This window comes from Ascidiella aspersa, chromosome 6 (genome assembly GCF_963924565.1).
Source record: "Ascidiella aspersa chromosome 6, kaAscAspe10.2, whole genome shotgun sequence".
In the NCBI taxonomy this organism is placed as follows: Eukaryota; Metazoa; Chordata; class Ascidiacea; order Phlebobranchia; family Ascidiidae; genus Ascidiella; species Ascidiella aspersa.
The window spans coordinates 7,906,491-7,930,973 of NC_139452.1; the positions used below are offsets into that span (position 1 = coordinate 7,906,491).

Sequence of the window (24,483 nt, forward strand, 5' to 3'; positions counted from 1 at the left end):
TGTATGGCCTTAAATATGCCAAACGAAAAATATGCGAACGAACTTGTAACTATGCGAAAGACCTGTTTGACCACAGAAACGTTTTGCTATATAGCTTGTATCAAAAAGAGGAGGCAATGCAAAATTCATTATTAAGTTAATACATTTGTGATTGTCGTATAGTTTCAGTGACAAAACATTAATTAGAACAAAATTGTCACAATTGCCAAAAAATATGCCAAAAAAAATAGGTTAAAACGGATAGATTCGCTTCGTTTAATCTGGACCGGAATAAATGTTTTTTTTTGTAAGGAAATAAATTATAAATTTGAATATACAATATATGCCGGTAACATTTTTATTGATTGAACTAAACAGGGGGAATAAATTGTTACTATAAGGGACAAGTATAACAGGAATACACGAATTACATGTTTTAAATGGAGGAGAGGTTTTTGAATATTTTTTTGGAGCTAAGGCAGAAATATGTTTTAAGTGTTTAAAGTTTATTTCGTGGAAAAAAACAATCACAAAATAAAGATAATTAAAAAAAAATATTATGCTTTATCCTCTTAAAACACCATAGATGACCGCTGAAAAAACGTATGCTCTTTCTATTTGAACTGTATCACCCGTAAATGCGGGATATCTATTTTGCGTACGGTAACAACTATGGTAAGCAAAATTATACCACACAATATGTAGCCTGAAAAAACGAATTCAAGGTAAATGTAAATTAACAACAAACATGCTCTGATGAACAATCCTTATTTGTAACGGCTACTAAAGTAATAAGCTTGAGTAATAAACCAGGCCTGCGCAACATACGACCCACGGGGCTATTGCGACCCGCGCAACCTTTCAAGCCCGCGTGAAGCCCACGATGTAATAACATTTTTCGGTTAATTGCCTATATTTTAAATCAGTGCGGACTTTCTTGTGTATTGCGTGATCATACATAATTAAAAACAAAACAAAGCATCGTTAAGTAATGCGCATAACAGTTGAAGTGACTAAGGCGTATAATAGGCGAGATATAAAACCAGGGGTTGAGATACCAAATCAGGGCTTGGCAAAGTTCGTGAGTCGAATTTTAAACTCAGTCTATAGTTAAAGGGATGTGTCAGATAGAGTGGATAAACGTTAAATCTTTTTTCCACGACAGATTACGTGAAATAGTCTGTTGTGGTAACCACAGCACACTGGTACATTTAGGCGCATTTGACTTATACTGTTTTTAATATACTTCGTTATTTTAGAATTTGAAGTTCAATTTGGGTTAAGTTTGCCAACAGGAACTGCAGGGTTTATACAAGTTGCAAGTTCCATAACGCAACTTGGTGACGTCTTCGTATCTGTTATTTCAGATAAAAATGCTGTATTATTTTTGCCACATCCGTCAAGTATTATTTTGTTTTCATAGGTAACCATATGTTTTGAAAAAAAATCAATATTTGACATATTTAGTGATGTTAAGAACGTTTAAAATATAAATATTTTGAAATTTAAAGAAATGATTTAAAGAAATGACAGGTATCTACCTTTAGTTTATCCACCCAACAGACGTATTTTATAAAATTTAATGTGGAATCAGAAAAAAAAAAATTTTAACGAGTTTTTTTGTTTCTTTACTTGTTTTTTCTACCTTGATTTTTTCTCGCTTTATTTTTTTCCGCCCCTTATTTTTTTACTCATTTTTCTCTCCCTATTTTTTCTCCCCTTTTTTTCTCTCTTTATTTTTTCTCCCCTTTTTTCTGTCTTCATTATCTTCCGTTGATTTTATGATTCTATATTGTTACATTTGCTTGGAGTTTAGCCCAATCGATGGTGAATAAATTAGGGGCGCTTAAGTCATAACATGATGTCATAAAACAACTCATAAGAAGCACCTGTTATGTTTTCGAGAGAGCTCGTGCGAAAAATATAGGTGAAAACCAGTGTAATTGCGCAAAACGAAAAAAAGTCGCTTTATTTGGTTTAAGGTAGCGTTAATTGCTTTATTTTAAAAGGATACATAAAATGTACTTGCGTATTACGATAAATTATTGGTGGTTTATTTCAATCAGGGCCGCGGAGAATCCCGACTCCGCCGTGCCCATGCACATTACGAAATTGGATCCGATAAGGCCGCAAACTGTAAATTGGAGATGTGGAACAGTAAATGGTGAAATATTTACCAACCAGCACGTATTGTGGGTGGATTAGTTATATGATATACCTACTACGAGTAAATAACTACTCTATATCCACCCTTTCTAGTTCCGTAAATGGGAGGAACACAGGTTGGAGATTGAGAGTCGGACTCAGAACTGGACGGAATCTGAGTTGGACTTAAATTTGTTTTCGGCCGGGTTCGAACTTGTTTTTAACATGCAGTTGTTTTTGTGATGCAATACGAAACTCTCTACAAAGTTCTACGATAACTCATACGAAGATCATTCCAGTTTATGAGCGCCTCGCAATACACCATTTTAGAGTTGTAAATCAACTTTGGTTTTGTTTTTTGCAAAGTTGCGTGAGTAATGAAATGCTATTGGAGAGGGTAAATCCCCAGTCGTTAACCAATTAAGTCTGTTATGGCGCAACTATAAAAATAGTTTGAACAATTATCCCATGGTAAGCAGCGATATGTCGACAAGTACTATACTCCAGGGGATTTTTTAGCTGGTAACAAATGCAAACTTGCATTGTATGTGGTACAAAACCCCACATATACATTGTGTTGTACACCTTATGCAGGTAAATGTATTTTAAACCAAAAGCGTATTGCACTAAAGAAGTTAACCGCGATTTCCGTTTATTAACCAAGAACAGAATCTTGTACCCTTAAAAAAGGACAACCAGGCAGATTATATATGCTTCAAATCTTGCATTATTGCAAAACCGTTTTCGTACATAGAATTGAAAAAGAAAAACAGACACAAGTAATAAGATTCGAAAGTGTTAGCCTTTTTCTCCATGCTACTTTCTATTCCACATAACAACATGTAACTCATTTATGGCAGGGGTGAATATGTTGTTTGGAGATAAACCTAAATCTGGCAATCGTTTTGCTGTGCGTGGTTTGGTCAACTGTTATATGATTAAGAGATTGATCAACTTTAATACGCAAAGATGCACTACTAGCTCTTTATAGATAATAAAGCCTTAAAAGTGTTCCAAAGACAAACTGTATACACTATACAATTTATTTTCATTGCGTCGCGGTTATGAATAAGTTACATTCCAACACTACACGTTATCAATACGTTTCCCGCCAAAATGGCCGTGTCATAAAGTTATCATTTTAATCGGACTACAGGGAAGATGTGTCGTATACGAGTAATTTGTGTCATTTACCATGAAGAAGACTGTTATGGCGTAAAAAAGTTGGAGACAACAAAAATAATTTCCAAAAAGGCTATTTTGACTAACAAATATTTAAGTTAATGTGGTAAGTTTAGCCCAGGGTGTTGCATTGCGGCCAAATCACAGTACGTCAATATTTCAATATCTTATATTTAAAATCGTTTGCTCTGCAGCAAGTTTTGACGAGCTTTTGCACCCGCATTAAACAAACTTGTAAAAGCGGTTCACGCTACAGAAAAAAAAAAGAAAATCTGACTAAATAGCAAAAACTATACATTACGTCACATAAAAATATATTTTTATTCTCTACAGAAAAGCTTCCGGTGGAATATAAGTGTTGGCTGGGTCATACGCTGGTCTTGTTCCTCCATCCATTACTGTAGCCATCGCATTGCTATCTTCCAATCTGTGAGACTGACCACCTGTGGAGACGACAAAAAAACACTATATTTTTATAAAACGATAGCAAAGCATTTAAAATCCACTAAATTGTTTAATATGCGAGCAATTATTTAGGGGTGAAGGGTTAATTATTATTATTTAGTCATATCATTCAGTTTTATTGGTATATAGGGTAAGCGATAACTGAAATAGTAGGAAAGTAACAATTTTAAGCCTATATATTTATGTAGACCTGTGAACGCCAACTCAAATACAAAATTTCAACAAGCGTTCAATCTTTGAAGACCACAAAAATATCTTTACATGGTCAATGAACAAGAATCTTTACGGTCGTATATTCCATTCATACAACAATGTTTTATTTTTCACTAAGGCCAAACACAAAAATAATATTCACTAATCGCCTAACTATTTTGAATATTATCAAATAGAAGGTAGGCCAGTTGCAGTCCAAACTACACAGTCGTAAAATACACTTTCGCGTTGGCGAACACTTTATCAACTTAAATCCAATAAAAACGCGAACTTATAAATTCAATTTCTAAATGTCGAACGCACACTTACCTATGGCCTCCCCGCATTCCGGGCAGTTGCTCGTTTGCATGGCGCCTCCACACTCAGTGATACAATAAATGTGCCCGTTCTTGCACTTGTACCAGTGGCCCTTCTGACCGAAATCCATGGCCTTTATGATCGATTGACGCTCTACCTCAGTGATTCCAAGGCCAGGTAGATTAGGAACCTGACAAAAAAACATTTTACTGAAAGCAACAAACTTTGGAAGCACCAGAAATATATGCAATAAAAACTGAATAATACTGTTTTTCGATTTTACACAAAAATATTTCAGTTTGCAACTTTTTTAAATCATAATCGTCGTTTTGAGATATATGCTTTTTTTGACGCTTAGAAAACCTTCTTGTAATTTTCTCACATTTTATTTAAAAAATCGTTCCGAATATACTCAGAGATTCAATACGCAATCTTCCGGTAAAATTAAAATTGTACCAATTTTTGCATGCTGTACAAAATTTATTCTACACTAACTATGGATATATAGTTGTTTGAGTGCAATCACCTTTATTTTGATTTGCTTTTGCAATTCTACAACTTCACATTGCCTTTCAGCAGTAAAGGGGAAGCAGTTGTCGAAGATGAGGTTACACATTTTCTCGAGCATTGGTGCGATTTCTTCCGGGAATTCAGAACTGGAAATGAAAGTCGCGAAGTTTATCAATTAATGGGTGTTACGGGGACAAACTGCTATTGAGTATATGGCGATATGGAACATAATAATTATTAGTGTGGGCGATAAAATGCGCAAAGATCACAAAGGGGATAACAAATTGGTAATCCCGAAACTAAGAAAACTAATTCATTTTATAAAAATCTCGAAAGAGTAAGATACTATAGGAAAAATTGTGACCTAAAAATAATGTTTTGACAAAATGTACATAGCCTACTAGGAATGCATTGATTAGGGCAATGCGTTGTTGCTTAAAGGAACGCATTATTGAGAATTTGTTTTATATATCCGGCCCGCGTTAGTCCTTACAATTCCAGTAATCTGGTCGCGGTCGTCACTCCTTATGGTGTAACCACTTAATATAAAAAGTTGGGTTACCTTGGGATAAACTATTATGTACTATTTGGCGACCTATAAAATACCACTACCGTACATGTTGAAAACCATTTTAGCTCGAAATTATTTAGACAAATATTCACCTAACGTTTGACAACATTTTGACTTTTTTTCCCAATTTTAAAAAAAATAATAGTGCGCCCAGCTATGAGATACACCAAATACCCAATAATCGTATTGCTTGAAACAAAACACATCAAAACTAGACAATATTTTTAAAATTTTTTTAATATTTATCTTTAATTTTTAGGTTGTGAAGGAACAAGAAATACAAACCATATCTTTGCCATTCTTATCAAGCCAAAAAAAAAACTTTACCTTACACCTGCTACAGATATTTTTGTTTTTCGGTAAACAAAGGCCATATCGATTCTTTGCGTTTCTTGATTGAAATCTTGTATTTCTTGTGGTGTAAAATTCTTACGATCCTTTTCGAACCAGCGAGTTAAATTTTGTAAATTTTCCATCATACAGTTTCCCCTCACACCTGAAATAGGATAATAGGTGTCAAACAGTGTTTTTTAACAAACAAATCAAGTTTAATTCAAATTATACCGTTACCCATATATCAATTTTTTTGGTGCTTCTGTCAACGCTTTATTAACATACAGAAACATAATACCTATATGATTTGATTCTATAGTATAGAATCAAACGTTCGGATCTCACGACCTGTTGTTTTTCTAGCCTTCACACATGCTTGCACGTTAAAACCTTGTTAAATCGACTGGTTTAGTTCAAATTTTCAAAAGGTCCCAGTTATGGGTATCGAATCTGTAAGTATTTGGTATGGAATGTCCGAACGTACGACCTCGGTTATACGTGAAGTCACTCAATCAACTGAGCAACGCACACTTAACTGCTAAGCAAGTTAAAAAAACAATTAAAAATATTTGGTCTGCTACAGTACTATTTATACATTGCCAAATAGAGTATAAGATAACATATACCCACCTATAAAAGAAATGATTTTACAAATATTTTGTGTTCTATTTTACTGTAATTATAGTTGAGTTTTGGCCGCGATACCTTTTATCGAGAATAACACTTCATCTTTTTTCATTTTTTTGGTCCAGTTCTTCATGATTTTACGTTTTTTTAAATATTCTTCTTGCATGCTTGTCGTCGATTCATCCTGAACAACAAAATGTTACTCTTTCTATGTTATTGCAAAGTATTTCTATTTTGTTGCGAATGCAAAGCAAGGATGTGAACCCTAAAAAAACCAAGTACCTTTATCATGAAACTTACATTTGTTACGACATCTTAAAAAATATAGTCATTGCTTGGAAAATAAATATACCTTAATTTGCGAAACAAATAAAGTATAGTAAAATGTAAATAAAGAAATTAGCATGATTAAGGTATTTAATTGTAATTAAACATACTTACGATGTTGCTAATTTTCGAGAAATTGAGTTTCGGGACTTCATTTGATTTATAAAGCTTGGATTTAAACTTTTCCATTAACCTGTATATAATAACTCATTAGGCTTCCAAAGACGACAATGTCGTGTTGTGTAATAGAATCACGTTTTATTCCTTGATTGTTCTCGAAGTTGTTTTTGAACAAAACATGCATTTTGTGTTTTCGCTTATACAAACTTGAATGTTGTAACTGATGTTAGTTGACTAACGACACTAAACCAGTTACCAGTGCATATTCACTTATTTAAATCAAACATTTCGATCACACTAAACCAGTGGTTCTCAACCTTTTAGGAGTCGTGGCACCTTTCGATTGACACTAAACACTCCATGGCCCCCTTATTCACCAATTAGATAAATATTACACATAGCATTACAAGAGAGGTCTCCTAAGCAACAATGAGAACAACAAATTTCCGTTTAACTGACTCATAATTAAAATAGGGCATGGTTATGCCCCCTGAAAACTGCTCTGTGGCCCCCCTGGGGAGCCGAGGCCAACCGTTGAGAAACGGCGCACGAAACATTTAAATCTATCAATACTAATGTTTTTAAGCTCTGAGTTTATCACTGTTAAAAAGTGGAATGCCAAGTTTAACTATAATTTTCTACACTTTAGGCTATGCTTTCATCAATAATTTCGCTATCAATCGCAGTTGATCTGTAAACGTATTGATGGTGGGTGTTGTCAGGTCAAAAATAACACATACTCGAGTTGCTGATTAACAATGTTTCCGTATCGTCTCGACCTCCTTATTACGGTTTTGCATTTAGGACATTCCTTGAACTGAATGCTGGTGGTTTGTCCCCCGTCATCGCTGCTCTGATTCATCCAAGTATCCAGACTCTGATAAGTAAAAACGTGCTTGCAATCCATGAGCTGCACGAACCTGCAAAACGGTCGGATGCGTTTAGCATTAGTTAGAGATAATGGGAAATGGACCTATTGCGATGCCAGAGCCTTAGTATTATATATTGATCAAATACAATAAGCGTATATGAGACAACCACTTAAGTATTCGACGGAGAACTTTAGGCTATATATGCCCTGTTTGGTAAATGTAAAATGTTAAATTGCTATTTGTTTTCATTTTTGGTGTTTTCTATGCGAAGTATTGCTTGTGATGAACAAATTTAGAAATTTAAACGGCCCATTTGACTTAAAATTTTGGGCAACTACTGTACGTTCTTGTTTATGCAGACTAAAATACCCTTCTGTCCAGAAGTGGATTTCAGCACAATAGTGATTGCGTGACAATTTAAACTCCACTATAAATTCACTCACTTTGCATCTTCTTCGTCCTCGTCGCCAAAAAAGATTGACGTCACTTTTTCTACGTCACACTGACGACATAAAGTGGGACACGGTTCGCCGCACAGACCAATGCATGGATGGCCACACTCCTTTTTCTTGATATATTCCAAATACAAATAATTATTCTTGAATTATGCAGCGTCAAAAAATTTACATGTAATAATATTTAACGTTTTTCAATTGTACCTTTTTACATGGTTCGTTGCAAGGAGGGCGATCGCACGGTTCGCTGCACAATTTCGAACAGGAAAAGTGCTTGCATTTCCAGGTGCATTGCTCCCTGTCAAAATACACAAGTCAAAAGAAACTGTGAAACTATTTTTTATTTTTGTTGGCATTGAAAGTATCATATCAATAAAACATTGGAATATATAAGCGAAGAAAAGCAACCTCTACAAAAAGCAAGACTTCAAAGTCAGACCAAATCGTTTAGGACGTTGCGTTATGGCGTGATTTTATGACGTCATGTTTCAAAGAGTTCATATCACTTAAAAACAATAAACGAAGCTATATCCCAAACAGGAAAGTTCTAGAGTACCTTTAAATAAATTAAACTTACTGGCAAGGTGTGCATGGTTCCCTGCATAGTTTAGTGCACTTGCTGTGTTCGCAAATTATCGAGCACTTTTCATTACAAGGCGGACAGTTCGATGGACAGGGATCCTTACAAGGATGACCGCAGAAATTCACACGAGTGCATTTAAAGCCACACGCTACATGAAGAAGGCCCTGTAAACAAAAGTTAAGCTGACATAAACTAAAATACAAATAAAAAACTGAAAAGCATTGCCTTTTATTTAAAATGTTTTTTACGGCTTGGAAATGTTGTTTTATTCCGTCAAAGCAGACGAAACGTCTGCCTAATATATATTTACCGGCACCGTTTCTTATTCACATCTTAGAGGCTATTTGTATTTCTACCTGAAAGCATTCGCTACAGTTTCCTGCACATTGGTGGCCACAGTTCAAAATTACTTTGCATGGATGTTTGCATGATTCTTTCGTCAACTTTTTTGCTTTGTAACAGAACTCCTCAGCACGATGACCGCATTCCAGTAACACTGCAGCAGAAGAAATTGGTCAGGATCTTCGAATTTAAATTGGTCAGGAGCTTCGAATTTGAAGATTTACAATTTTTCTTAACCGAATTCTTAGATTGTTAAGGGCCACATATTGTACCATTTTCAAACAAAAATTGGCATACTTTCCAATAAAATATGACTGCAGTTAACTCTTTTCAGGTTTTGAATCACCTTGCTCGTTGTATCAATACGCCAAATTTGCCAACCTGGTATTCTTTCTTCGCATTTGGGGTTACTCCAGCCGCATTTTTTTTTAAAGGGGTGACCACAATCCAACCTTCCAGTACACAAAACTTGACAGCGATGTTTGTCGGTTGGTTTGTTGCAAGGAAGATCTTGTATGTGATTGCAACCTGGCATCACCTATCGACAGCAAATACATGAGATGTTTAGCTTCATGCGCAATCGAGAACGTCGTCACTTATTAGGCAGTTAAAGGGAGTCACTTTTATTGACTATATTTATACTGAATATATTAACAATAAAATTACTACTCAAGAAATTGTTGTTTTTATAGAATTTTTTTTTCGAAAGTCTTCTTTACTTTTTTCACGATTTCCTGACATGGGCCGCACTTTTGAAAGCACAGGTTGCGACATTGATGACCCCTTTCCTGGCACTTCCTCGTGCAAGGCTTCTGGCAACTGGCAGTCAAGTGCCACTCGTCATCCTGGTGGCAATGGCGAGGACAGGTGTGACCGCATGGCAGCCTGGCGTCGCACGATTCATCGCAACAGCTACCTGATGGTTTAAATGTTTGACAACTGTTATTGGAAGTTTTATTTTTCAATGACTTATCTTGTTTCTAGGTTTTCCCATTAGTTTTAAATCGGTGCACGTTTTATTAATAGCCACGTATGGGCGCAAGTGAGTGCGATACGGTCTAATAGCCACTTCCTTTGGTGTAACATTTGGATCAATATTTTTTTTGCATTTGATGGTATTAAACACCATTTTGTATTTCGCATTTAGGGAATCCCGGGAAAAACGAGTTTTTACACCAGGTCGCTGGCCTTTACGTTTGTTTTATATCTTTTAACGTTTTTTGTTAAATAATGCAATAAAGTTGGTAGAAATGTAATTTAGGTAATCCACTGCACATACTTAAGTGAAAGAAATACCGAATCGCAGTCTGAATAAAACACTGAAAAGCTAAATAAAATGGTATTAAAATGTTTTAAATTCAATTCCACACTTGTTCAAATCTACCTTCGGGTAGTTTGTTAAAATCATTTCCTGTGGTAACAGGAATCGTCACGTCGTGCTTTTTACAGTAAAGTGGAAACGAAGTTCCGCTCAGTCCATCATTTTCAAGGTTTTCGACGATTTGGGACCAAAGATTGCTTTTAGATTTCAACAGCTGCAAAGCACCGATTATAGTTTAATTTAAATACAAAGCCATAATATTTTCAAAGAGAGATAGTTTTTTTATCAAAAATGAAAATACAAAACCGTTAAGTTTCCGATGCAGTAGAGTGCTTTCTTTGCTCTGGACAGGGCAACGCATATTCGATTCTCGACGTTCAAGAACCCGATCTTGCCCTGTTTTATAAGTGACACACTGTGATAACCTGCAAATAAACTGATTTGCAAAAGTTTGCCTTACCTCATCGTTACTACGGACAAGTGAGAGAAGAATAATGTCGTTTTCCTCTCCCTGGTAGTTGTCAACCGGAGTCACCAAAATATCTTTTGTGTCACAGTTTACTTCATGTTGTTGATTTGTTTTGGTTGGTTTTGTTTGCAATAGTCGCCGTAATACGAACATTTGCTCTATGAAACACATGCCAGGTAAAATGGCATGTACATGCTCAACTCAATAATTTCTAATGAAATACACACAGCACACTAATTATCCTAACACTCAAAAATATTGGTTGACTGATAAAAACTTTATTGAATCTAGGAATTACCTTTGTACGTAACGAGTACCGTGATCTGCTGAGGTTTGTATCCTTGAATCAGCAAATACCTGCAAAGTCCTTCCAAGAATTCTGCCTCGTACGAGTTCGCCTGATAAAACATATAGTAAAAACATTTTTGAAACATGAAAACATCATTAATATTTTGTTTACATGGATTACATACAAGATGCCAAATTAAAATAACGATAGCAGTTCCGCAATGGCTTAAGTCAATCACTTAAGGCACTTTATTCTTATACCCTATTGATTATAAAATAACGTGTTTACAACACTGAGCCATAGTATTTTGTAATAAATAATTATTAGGCGTCAAGCTGCCTAATCGCTAATTGGAGCTTATAGTTTAAAAGTTTTATCAGGTTCTACAAATAATGATAACCAACGTTATAAATAAAATTACTCTTAACTTATCAATACATAATTGTTTAGCATTAGGCCTTTCTGTAATATTGTGATGTAATATTTGATTGGTTGGATATTAATTTACAGGCACGAGATATTAATTGACCTTTACGATCAAAATATAATGAAATAAATCAACCCTAAATACTCAGCAACCCTAATTCATAAAAGTTATAGTATACAACCTTGCTTGCATCATCGGAAATAGCTTCTTCCTTATGATTATGAGACATGAAGAAAATGTTGCTTTTCACTCCTCTAATATTAACTGGTTGTTGCACAGAGGGATGGTCGCGAAGGTTTTTGTAGGTGTTTAATCGTAGGAGGTCGGCGATTCTGCTTTGCATTCGATGCTGGACATCCAACTTAACGTAGGGACATTTGTTCCGAATCTACAACAAGTTTCAGAAGAAAGAAATCCTGATTTTAGCGCGTATAGTATTTTAAATGATTTTAAGGTTTTGTTGTAATAAATCGTGGCTGTTTGTAATTACTTTCTATGGTTTGTCGTATAATGGTTTAGTAAATAGCAGATATACATGCAGTGGTAAAAAGATACAAAACTTTTTACGTGTCACTTATTAGTATTTCTACATGATGCAATCGTGGTGGGCTACTTTCAGGTAGGGATGTCCGACACCTTGTTTTACAGAGATGACGATACTCGGTATTTCGGTAAAATTTTATTGCAATTTAGGCCAGTTTTCGTTAGTTGGGAAAACATACACTTACATTTAATTGTAATTTTACTGTTTTTGTGAGTCCTTTAAAGGCGGATAGCGCTGCGTAGGATCGCAAACCATGTCTTAAATGTTTAGGTCAGCGATGTTGAAACAAACGTTATTGGAACAATTATAATGGGTTCACAATGCAAATTCCCATAAGAGACCATCCCCATCCAAGTAATCGGACAGCTACTGTCATTTGGTATCGGGAATCGCTTTTGTTCCGATACTATCGAAAAAGTTAGTACAATTGACACGCGTCAAACATTGTGAAATGAAGCAGCAAAACGCGGTGGAATACATCTTTTATCAAAATTAAATTTACCCATCCTTTGCCAAATCAACCTTTTTGTCTATTTCGATTCACCATGCCTGTGTATTCAGATCAATTTAGTTTTCTCAAATCAGATTTTTGATTTTTTAAATTAGATTAGCACTTTTATTACCGAATAACGAATTACCGAATTCTCGAAGGGAACACATAATAAGATCTAAAAGGCAACAATACCTAAAGCAGAAAAATCTATAAAACCATAGTATTAAGACCAACGAGGTACTAAAGCCAAATATGCAGTAATATCCAGTACAGAACTAGATGAAAATCGTCTGAATAAGACCTAAATCTGCCGGAATACTTCCTAAATTCTTCGGTATATGGCCTAAATGCAAAAAATAAGGTCTGAAACTGTAGTTACAGGGTATAGAACGATCAGGGGCCATTGGTCTGCTTTGGTGTCGACGTGTGTACTCCCTAGTTTGACCGGTGCCATTAGGGCGCCTTCGTTTTTTCATCAGATTTTTAACCCTGTTTGGGGTTATTGGTGGGTAATGGGTGAGGTCAAAAAAGGATTAGGGCTGAAATTATTAGGTGAGTTAATGATGTACTTAGAGGTTGGATTTGGGGTTAGATAAAGTATTGTTTAGGCATGGTTCTGGCCTTATAGGTGTAATTCCGACGGGTTTAGGACTTATTCCGAATTAAACGGTACTACGACTATTAGGTATAAGTCCTATTTTATGGTTTTATCCGAACTGTGTTTTATTCTGACGTAGATGTTGTACTTATCTCGGTTTTATGGTTGTAGTCCTTCTCGAAGGCCTGACTAGAATTACGTTTAATCAATTTAGTTATAGTCAAAGTTTATTCCCATAGAAATGTGAATGTCAAATATTCCTGTGTCAAATTTTATTGTTTTAGGAATATCTTAAAGGTCGTTCCGACCAAAGTGTATTAATTCAAATTTCTTGTTTCGACTGAGAGACTGAAAATGCCGTTGGACAAAGTAGAATATTCACTGAAACCCAAATTTGATTAGAACCAGAGTTAAAGCACATAAACAATTCACAAGTTATATTAGAAATTTTATTTAGCCTCACTTGCTCTAATTCATTACATTAGAAAAGTAGAATTATTTAGTTTTCCAAGTCTACCCACCAGTCGTTCGAAGAGCGACATATCAAGGTTAAACTTTTTGGCCAGCTGGTAAACGGCCGGAGATGGCTTGAGCTGCTGATGGTCGCCGATCAAGATCAAGTGTTCGAGCGAGGGAGGCATTGACGTCACAATGTGGGCTTCGAGAACCTCCGCCGCTTCTTCGACGATCATTGTTTTGATCTTGCAAATATGAAGGAGCGTATTTTTTTAATTTTATTTAAGTGGTTCCAATATTTTGAACAGGTCATGTTTTTTTCAATATTTAGGAACCCGAAATGAAAAGCTATATTTGATAATCAAACTTTCCATATAATTAACAATAAACACATATTGGGGGTGTTTCTTTTTAGTTTACCTTAAAATTTAATACAAAAACTAAGTTTTTCCGGCTTGTCTTTCCACTTTGTGGCACATTAAAAATTTCGCATGACAATTAATGAGTTTTGAAGGCAGAACTAAAAAAACTTTTTCCACTATATCAAATTTTTTAGGGATGCCGTAAGCCATAAAAGGTTGAGAATCACTGTACTAAACCAACGTAATATGCTGTGATCAATTGCAGCAATCAGTCTAGTAACTGTGTGAGGTGTGAGAAAAGAGTCGATTTCTCGCCTTTACCAAATGAGTTATCAAGCAAAAACTTGGAAGAAAATGACAGTCATTATTGCACTTGTGGCCACTAGACTCCTACTAAAGCATCAGATTTTCAATACTAAATGCTGAAGTCGGACGACATATGCATTTTTGATACAGAAAACAAATTCTTGATCATAACCACTATCAAGATTTTCTAAATTAAAAGGTTGCTGTTCAACCACTAACCGGAAGACGTTGAAGTAAATTTCGGTGTTTTGCTGCTCCCGTTGTAGTCATTCCAATCACGGATGCAGATCGAAGAATCATTAGGTTGGAATCAGCTTTGACAGACTGAAACATTGCGTCGCATTTTTCCTTTCGGCGTTTTTCGTTTTGCATGTTTTCCATTAGTGTTACTCTGCTGAATTTCTTCCAATATCTAGCACAGAGAAGACAGGAATATAAAGGCGTATAAGCGCCTAAATGGCAAGTGCCTTACAAAACACTAAAGATGGATTTAATCAAAACATATTTTATTCTTACGGTGGCGCTTCGGGATTGATTTTCATTTGCGACAACAGCGTGAAACAATTTTTTTATTTTAGTAAAAGCGCAGTTCACCATTGTTAGCCCAGTCATGACTTACTATCAAATGTGAACCACCTGTAAAGTTCCAGCCGTTGTCGTTGAGAGGTTTCATACACATCAACAATTCGATCCGCTTCCACTTTTTTCATAGGTGTGCTACTCATAACCATGTTCATCAGTCTGCGTCTTTTCTTCGATAAAATGTCGATTTCTTTGCGTGTTGGATTCTTAACCTTCTCTAAGTTCGATAAGAATGGAAAACGTTTTCATTACGGCAATATTTGACTATTTTTATGGTAATTTAAAAGGTTCCATGCTACGATTGATGTATATTTCTCTTTTATGCTGTCCTATGATTTACATCGAAATGAATTACGTAGACTCGCCTAATCTGTCGATATATGATGCAAGCAGAGCAAACCAGAAAAACAACTGGCCTGCAGTGAGGTTCGAACTCACGGTCATGCCTGGACCGTCGCTCTACCAACTTATCTATGCAGGCTCAGAGAGGAGCGAGTCGAGAAACAACCATTCGCCAATGTAGAGCGACGGTCCCGGCTTGACCGGAGGTCGTGAGTTCGAACCTCACTGCAGGCCAGTTGTTTTTCTGGCTTGCTCTGCTTGCATCATAGATCGACAGATTAGGTGAGTCTGCGATGGCTTTTCGGTGTACTATTGATACGGAAGCCGTAATCGTTGGTCATAAAGCAGCTTCCGAGGGGCTAGATCACAGATGTTATTAAACACATATGTTTGTGTGTCTTTCATTGAATTATTTGCAGTTATAATCCATAGTTGAGCTATATTCTAGTTTTAGGGTACTACGTTTTAATAGTTTTGCTCGGTATTTGGGATTTTTTATTTGTATTTGATTTATTTTACGACCAATTTGGGCTATGTTTAGTCAGAACAAACTAGTACAGATGGTGGATATCTAAATGATGCTAAGACATCGGGCACCAGTCATGCCCAAACAATATATTTTGCCAACTTTAATATTTGCAAAATTTTCTATACTTGGCGCGACACTTTAATGATTCCGTATTTTAGATATTATGTTTTGTTAGATAACGCATTTTTGAATACACTGTTGAAAAACTGGGTACTCACTTTGGGTAGTGCATAAGTTTACCTCCAAAAACGGAAAAATACTTTAGGTACCTTCAAAAACAACCCAAGTAGAATTGGGTAGCGGGTTTACCCCAAAAAAATTCGATTGTTTCTTAGATAAAAAAACGCTTCCCCTGAGATTTATGCTCAAGACACGCGAACTGGGTATATAGTTACCATGTACCCAAATAATATCTGTATAGAATGTTGGGTAAGGAATGTTGACATAACTTGGGTTTGGGTATTTTCGATTTAACCCGAAACAGACTTATGTGAAACCTAAAAATTAGAAATATGTTTAGCACTGGGAATCGAAAAACATATTAAAATTTATGGTACGACTTTATGATGTGATTGTATAATGTCCGTTTTTAATAGTATTAACTCAAATGGATTAGGATAACCATTACACGCAGTTTATATTTTAACGATACACATTTTAACATTATTGAAAGTATTTTAGCCCTAGTTAATTTACGAAAATCGATATAAACGTTATTCCTTCCTCGAAATATGTTTTTACAGATTTTCATACAACAAAAAGCTAGCTCCAGGGACTCATTATTCTTGTCGGTTGCGCTAATCTATAGTGTTTTCGCAATATGGTTATGGGATTGTCGTCAGTATTTTCATGTTGCCTCACGTTTATTTGTAATAAACACCTAATTGCAAGGCACACAACAACAAATGCAAAAAAAGTTTAAAAAAAATACAATTGCAACATTTAAAACCTAAAAAAAAACAGATTTACTGTTTACCTGATAAAATCTCCCGCTCTCGTGGTGTAAATTTTATGCCGAGCCATTCCAAAAACTCATGTTCGACTAAAAAAGAGGAAAGTTGTGAAAAGCAACAAGGCTATACATTTAGTGAGCACAATGCATGACCGTTTTCGTTCAAGATTCAGTCATCTTACCATTTAAAAAAAAATAGTTCATAATTAAAAAATTAAAAAAAATAATAATAAAAAAAAAAAAATTTGTCAGGTATATGGTACATCCCTGTTTGCATTTAGTTAGGAAAAAAATCATATGCAGAAGGAGACTGCGAGTTTCACCTGGGACACCATCGTACAAACTTCGGTTGTAAAATTGTTTCAACAGGTGCGTTGGTATGATATTGGTACTGAGTTCTTTCGGGTTGGCTAACTCTTCAATCTTCTCATTCAAAGCCCTTTTTGCAACCTTCATATCTTCAAAGAAATGGAACGCATTGCAATTAACTTCAATGCATTATTAATGAACTAAAACACTGCTTCTTAAGGAACAAAGGCCTATTTTACTATCCTTAAGTTTTTTTCAAGATATTACCGAAATGTTTAATCCCAAAATTCAGCTTTGTCCTAACGTAGGTTTATACTTCAATGAACAAAACAGCCTCAATAAAATACCCTCTTATTATGAAGCAGCATCTAGTAAAACATTTACCTCTAAATGCGTGATTGACGGCCGGTATTTTCCTCTTTCTGCTAATTTTTTTAAGTGAATATTTTTCCATGGTTGGGTTCGACGATCGCCCTCCAACGCGTATGATTCCACTTTTTTGGAATTTGCTTATTCCTTCCAGGAACTGGTCAAGCGCATGGTTTGTGTAACACACAACAAGTATGGGGCTATTTCTGTGAATTTCAAAAGCATCTGCCCTTAACCGCTTATAACATAACAACATCGGTACATACAAGGGTTGGTGGTTTTGTGGTTTCACCCGAGTAAATATAATTTTGGACACCCAAAGAATCATGGTGAACAAAACAAGTATGCTCTTTAGTTACGCGAAAACTATATTATAATCCAATAACGACCTACTAGATTCTCGAAGAATCGACGTTAGCAAAACTGTCAACGAAATTTTAACTGCAAAAAAATAAAGTACAGAAACGCACCTGTTTTTAAGCAGCACCTTCATGATGAGAAGGCCCACGTGGGTTTTGCCGGTCCCGGGTGGGCCTTGAATTATCGCCAGCTCTTTTGTCAAAGCGTGTTTTAAAGCTGAATGTTGCATCTCGCTGAGGTGAAGGTCGGAAGCCGAGGGCCAACTTTGTTCGACTAATATATCGACTTTCGTCCATTTATCACCCGCTTCAGAAGTCAAGTCTAGGTATATGTCAGATCGAACATGGAATTAATATTTATCGGCCCTCCCAAAAAGACAAGGGCAGAACAAAAACTAACAAGGCCCCTTCTCATCTGGTATCTACAGTTTTCCATCAGAACGACTAAGATGAACCAAAACATGTTATTACATTCGTTTCGAGTTTAGGTAAATTATTTGAGCTCTATTGATTTGGTGACTTGACTAGTGGACATTTTTATGGACGTTAGAAGCTACTGTACAACCTGCGCACTGTAAATGCTTTATTATACCCTTGTTAATATGACATCCAGCATGATATAGGTCATTCTGAAATCGCAAAGCATCAAGTTACCTAAGAAAGAACAGCCTTACTTTTTCTGAGACGGTAAACCTTGTAATAGGACAGATTGTTTTGGGAACCCCTGAATTATACCCTTTTCTAAGTTACAGGTATATACTGTTTTATCTAAGCTACAGGTATACTGTCTTTACGATTTATATCTTAAAACATATAATATATCGAATTTAAATCATAGCCATAAGTTTATCTACGCTTCTAAAACTACAAAACTCGGACTGTTTTTGTGACTGAAATTACCTTTAGGAATCAATGGAGACAAATTATATTCAAAATCTCTAGGCAGATACATCGGGGCTCGAACTTCATACTTTGCATGGATTATGTATCTTTCGAGTGGAATTGACCGTGTTTCTAAAGAAAGAAATACCAATTATTACTTCAATCACTGCATGAGATGAGCAAGCAAGATTACTATTGGTATTAAAACTTGTGGTGGGTTGCAATTACGGTGCTTTCAAACCTGACACTTGAGGGTGTACACGTTGTGGGAATAGGTCGCGTTTAAATTAATGGGTTAACTGCTTATAATATTGTATTCGTATTAAAAATTATTTTCATGAAACACGGCCCTAGTAGCGTGCATGATCCACATTATTCATTTCTACCTCGGTTCAGATAACGCATTTTTGCAGGAAACAGTCTCTATACCCACCTTGCAACGCTTTCAACACGGGTCTGTATGCCTCAAAAAGAGTCGTGTACTCAAGCATGTTGGAGAAAACCCTCATTCGTCTCACATCAGTGTTTGACGAATCTGCAAAATAATTCGATTGCAATGCCAACGTTCTAGCGTATTCTTGATCATTTTTGATTCCGTATAATTAAATGTGAGAAACACCCCTTACAGTTTTAGACACAGTCTTGCTGTGCGCATCGTTAAGTTCAGTTATTTCTAACAAACCTTGCAAAAAGTCGACCAAGACTCTTCCGTCCTGCAAGAAGTTTGTATTTCGACTCGACACGGTCCCAAATATCACACTATCCTTTGAAACAAGAACAAATGTCAGTACCTTTAATTATATTACCTTTACCTAAAGGTCGTTTGTATTGTTGTATAACCTTAAAGTTGTCGTTTGAAAAGCAAAGGATATTTCCTTGACCCAATCTCTTCGTGTTTTCCCAATCAACGTTACGTAGCGGTTGAAATTTAACCCACATTTCTGTTTCTGAAATAAAAAAGAATGATCTTCAGTATTTTTGACATATTACCGAACGCATAATAATTTTTTTTTAACGAAAGTGCGCAAGAAAAAAATACAAAAAGTTTTTTTTTTTACTAAAATTTGCTCTCCAGTCGCCTCGAGGAGCCCACATGATCATGATTTTGAGAAAACTATTAAATATGATACCGTAAGTACCCCAATTTTGCTTAACCAAAGTTTCGACAAAGTCCCCAAATTAGTTTTATCCGAGCTACGAACGAACAAAAAAATGCCCAAATTAGTTTTATTCGAGTTACGTACGGACAAAAAAATGCCCAAATTAGTTTTATTCGAGCTACGTACGGACAAAAAAATGCCCAAATTAGTTTTATTCGAGCAACGTACGGACAAAAAAAATGCCCAAATTAGTTTTATCCGAGCTACGTACGGACAAAAAAATGCCCAAATTAGTTTTATTCGAGCAACGTACGGACAAAAAAGTGCCCTAATTGTTTTTATTTTGTTTATACGTAAGACCAAAAATGCGCCCTAATGAGTTTTATCCGAGAAACGTACAACCAACAAAGTGCCCAAATTACTTTTTCGAGCCAACATAAGGACAAAAAACTGCCAAAAATTAGTTTTATCCAAGCTACGAACGGATAAAAAAGTCACCAGATTAGTTTAATTTGAGCTACGTACGACCAAACAAGTTCCTAAAATAGTTTTATCCGAGCTACGTATGACCAACAATGTGCCCAAATTTGTTTTATTTCAGCCACGTACGACCAAAAAGTGCCCAAATTAATTTTATTTGAGAAACGTACGACAAACTGTGCCCAAATTCGTTTTATTCGAGCTACATATAAACAAAAAAGTGCCTAAATTAGTTTTATCCCAGCTATACGTGTGGGCAAAGATTTCCCAAAATATCTTGTCCAGGATACGTAAAAAAAGCAATGTTGGATGTTGTGGTCTACATGGATCGACTAAATGACCAGACTGAATTTATTTCGATATAAACAACATAAATGCAAGGGCGAAATATAATTTTAATCAATGTTATTTAAGTATAACAAAAATCCGTAACTCGTTTAAAAGTAAAAATTGCTTAGTGCTAAAATCGCTGCAGTACGCGCAATAATTTCCTTGACCATTGGGCGGTTATACCGCGCTACACTTGACTAAGTCCGCCACACAAACTACCAAGCGAAATAGCGTCTTTCGCAGGCGCAATATTCCAATTGGAGAGATTTATTTTTATGTCTGCATGGGAGAAGTTTACTTAAGAGTATTGCGGCGCCCTCGTGCTCTTTCGCGCGTATTTATTCGTCTCTTTCTGGCAACGACAACACAATGGACATAGAATTTAAGTTTTGTAAGTTTCATAGAATTTACAAGTTAGGTGAATTCCCATAAGTTAATGGAAAAAACAAGATGCTCTGTTAATTACGCGGTTTGTCGCGCCGCTTCGCGTGAAAATACGCGGATATTACCAGCCTAAAAAGTAAAGACGAAAAAAAGTTGTTCCGCGGAGCACATTTGGGCATGTAGTGATTTTCAGCTCTTTCGAAAAAAAATTGGGAACCTGCGCACATGAAATTAGACGGAACACTGCTAAAGACAATAGAGCTAAACAAAAAAACCTTTAATTCTGTGCGAGAATTCCAAGGTAACCCTTTCATAGCTTCGTGTTGTGTATGATCTTTTGTTCTCTGAAACAATACAACAGCTGGAATAACACAACATTAGGAAAAAAACTGTTTGCCAAAACAGGCCAACAGTCATCCTGTTATCGCAAGTTTACATATCGTGTTCAGTGGTTTTCATCTCTATAGATCATTAGTCACGAATATTTACCTTTTGAACTTTTGCTCCACAATCCGTCGCGCAAAGGACGAACAAAGTCTTCTCTTAACAGCCGAAAATGCAGGTCTAAGTATTCGTCACAGCTGTAATTCAAAATTAAAATTTTCCTTTACCATATGTTGAAACAGGACTTCTATGTCTTGCAGTGATGCCTTAGCTGGTCAACGTAATGGATCGCTAACGAAGGCTGAAATGGTTCAACATCAGTTTAGTATCGTTTTGTCACCTCTACTATCGTAGGGTTAGATGAGTTTCGATCTTTCGGTCTTATCGTTTTAAAAAGCATTAGTAGTGGCCGATTACCTTCCATAGTCTTTTCCGAAATCATTTCTTCTCAGTTGAAGATCGTCCCATCCGCGGAGATCTCTCATTTGTGGAAATATCGACATTTCCCGAAAATCAACGGGGACTGCTGCCAAAGCTTCTGGCTGTGCGCTATACAAAATAAAATACCAAGCTTAGCCAGCTCAGGAAATATCTAAGCGAGTGGTTTCCAGCCTGGTTGCGACAAATTTGTATTTATTTGCTGACAGGGAAATGTTAACTGGAATGTTTTTATATATAAACGTTGGTGTTCGTCTATCGATGGTGTTTAAAGTTTTCGCCTATGAATCAATTGTGCATGTAAGTCTACCATTAGTTTTGTCTATAATTATAATTTTGTACCTAATGGCCGCAAAAGTGTAGTTAAATACTGTGGTGATGTCTAATATTAGCGCTGGTTGTTTTACGACCCCCCGATCCCATTTTTATACAGATTAAAGGGTGTCTTACAATTTGGCATTTTTCACAATTTTCTTAACAATTTAGGGTTAGCCGATGTCAGAGCCTGTTTCTCTGGAAATATGCTGTAATGTCCTGGTTTTTATTTTATATAGTCAAGTTCTATTTTATATAGTCAACATTTTATTTTATATAGTCAAGTTCTTTTTAAGTCATGAACGTTTTGGAAACAAAAAGTCGAAAATGGCGCAAATGCTTACACCGTACGTTTAATAACTTTTGCAGAATCCAGGCGAAAATCCCATTTTTTCGCTATTTTTTCAACAATCCGCCGGACATGTTAACGATTTATTACCTTGAATGTGAATGCAATTGGTTCTTGTTTCTGTTTATAAAATAAAATTATGGGGTCTCAAAAGGTTTTCAACCTAAAAGCGGATTTACAGAACAAAAATATTGAGAACAAATAATAAAGCGAAATCAAAAATAACTCGTGAAAGGCATTATAATGTGTTGTTAATATGCCTATCCTGGTTTGTCTTGATCAACAACTTCGCAGGAATCCCTCTTACACTGTTCACCTCTTGTTTAAACAGATTTATATTGTTAGTTTATCCCCAACGTACCTTTGTGGTTGGTACTTCTTCTGTTTTTCTTCAATTAGAAATCTCCTCAGCGATCTTAGCAGCTGAATCTCGGAATTTCCACGTTTTTCAATTCCGCTTCTCCGTGAACTTCTGGTCGGTGAACGGTAATGCCTGTCACTTAAGCTCCTGGAAGGCAATGTTACCACCTTCGTGTCACGCTTTCGAACCGGGGAATTGTATCTTCTCCTCTTCGTTTCTTCCCAACTTACAGGAGACCAGCACTTTCGGCTTCTCCGTGAACTTCTGGTCGGTGAACGGTAATACCTGTCACTTAAGCTCCTGGAAGGCAATGTTACCACCTTCGTGTCACGCTTTCGAACCGGGGAATTGTATCTCCTCCTCTTCGTTTCTTCCCAAATTACAGGAGACCAGCACTTACTCCTTCTTTGGTATTTTGTCGGCCGACATAATTCATGGTCAGTTTCGTGCACCCTTCTTTTTCTAGAAGGGCGTTTAGTTGTTGGATGGTGTGCGCCATATTCATGCAACATCTCTTTAGGCGCACTTCGGGCCTTCTCGAATATGGTGTCTGTCTGTATCCTGTGCATAAACACCAAACATCATCGCAAAGCACTTCCATTAAAACTATATGTAAAGCAAACAAAAAGGCAATAAGGCCAGGGGCGGATCCACCATTATTGTTTGAGAAGGAGATGAAACTTTTCAGGGAGGACGCAACATAGTAATAAAACACCTAAGCTTAGAACCATCATTTAAGCAGTCAAATAAACATGTGTACGTTGCGTGAAATACCGGTATTTATTCTACAACTGATTAAAAATTGATCTTTTGCGGGTCTTGCTATGCCTGAATTGAAAACCCTATATATTGTATTTTATCGCATTTTGAATTTTAATTAAGTTCGCACATTCCATGGTTAGTTGGTTCGAAATAGGGGTCATACTTTTTGTAACGTCGCAACTTTTTATTGTAAAAAATATTTCCACTTACCTGGTTTCTACAATTGGAGGGGTCGGTTGAAGGGACTTTGAGCAGCATGGCCTTTCGTCCAACGGCGCCTCGTTATTTGAATGAGTAGCGTACTTTAATTCACTTTTTTCAAACGAAGGGTTTTTCTTGAATTTAATGGTCGGCCAAGTATCGTCGGGTTGGCGTGTGATGCTTTTCGTTAAAATAGGTATTGATTACTATAAATTAATTTTTTTTTTTTTTTTTCACAACAAATCAAAGTTATTGATTGGGATTAATAGAAAAGTTGTTAGAGGTTCAACAACTGCTTAAAAAGTTGGTTCTTGGGGTCTCATTATGTGGGTCTCGTTATGCCTCAATTGACAACCCCGTGTATTATATTTTCTATTTTGAACTTTAATTAAGTTCGCGCATGTAATGGTTAGTCGGTTCGAAATAGTGCGCAAATTGTTTGTAACGTCGCAACTTTGTTGTTTCAGTAAATATTTCCATCGGGTTTATTATCTTGAGATAAAAACATGCGTCTGCTGCTTGAAAAAACAGCCTTTTTAGTCTAATTGGCAACATTTTTAATGCTTCTACTAAACAAAAATGTTTCCATTAACCTGGTTTCTACCAGTTGGGGTGTCGGTTGAAGGGACTTTGAGCAACATGGCCTTTCGTCCAAACGCGCCTCGTCATTTGAATGAGTAGCGTACATTTCTTTCGTTACTTTAAATGTAAGGTTTTCCTCATGCTTAATGGTCGGCCAGGTATCGTCGGGTCGGCTTGTGATGCTTTG

General features: G+C 36.1%; 1 protein-coding gene across 1 annotated transcript; it reads right to left on the reverse strand.

The window, feature by feature from the left end:
* Positions 1 to 3,131: 3,131 nt before the first annotated feature.
* On the reverse strand, positions 3,132 to 24,483 carry LOC146139467 (NFX1-type zinc finger-containing protein 1-like). Its single transcript, XM_083393121.1, has 34 exons — positions 24,308 to 24,483; positions 23,724 to 23,894; positions 21,706 to 21,837; positions 21,394 to 21,485; positions 21,180 to 21,248; positions 19,451 to 19,557; positions 19,293 to 19,374; positions 19,044 to 19,145; positions 18,629 to 18,742; positions 17,840 to 18,050; positions 17,385 to 17,575; positions 17,015 to 17,149; positions 16,716 to 16,781; positions 14,923 to 15,085; positions 14,506 to 14,698; positions 13,684 to 13,863; positions 11,709 to 11,915; positions 11,110 to 11,209; positions 10,803 to 10,969; positions 10,649 to 10,738; positions 10,406 to 10,556; positions 9,741 to 9,937; positions 9,403 to 9,559; positions 9,036 to 9,175; positions 8,674 to 8,843; positions 8,286 to 8,394; positions 8,085 to 8,200; positions 7,510 to 7,689; positions 6,764 to 6,842; positions 6,401 to 6,506; positions 5,690 to 5,858; positions 4,808 to 4,937; positions 4,294 to 4,471; positions 3,132 to 3,749 (listed from the first exon to the last, which is right to left on the reverse strand). Exons 1-34 carry the CDS (start codon positions 24,400 to 24,402, stop codon positions 3,634 to 3,636), a joined length of 4,665 nt encoding a protein of 1,554 aa, XP_083249247.1. The 5' UTR covers positions 24,403 to 24,483; the 3' UTR covers positions 3,132 to 3,633.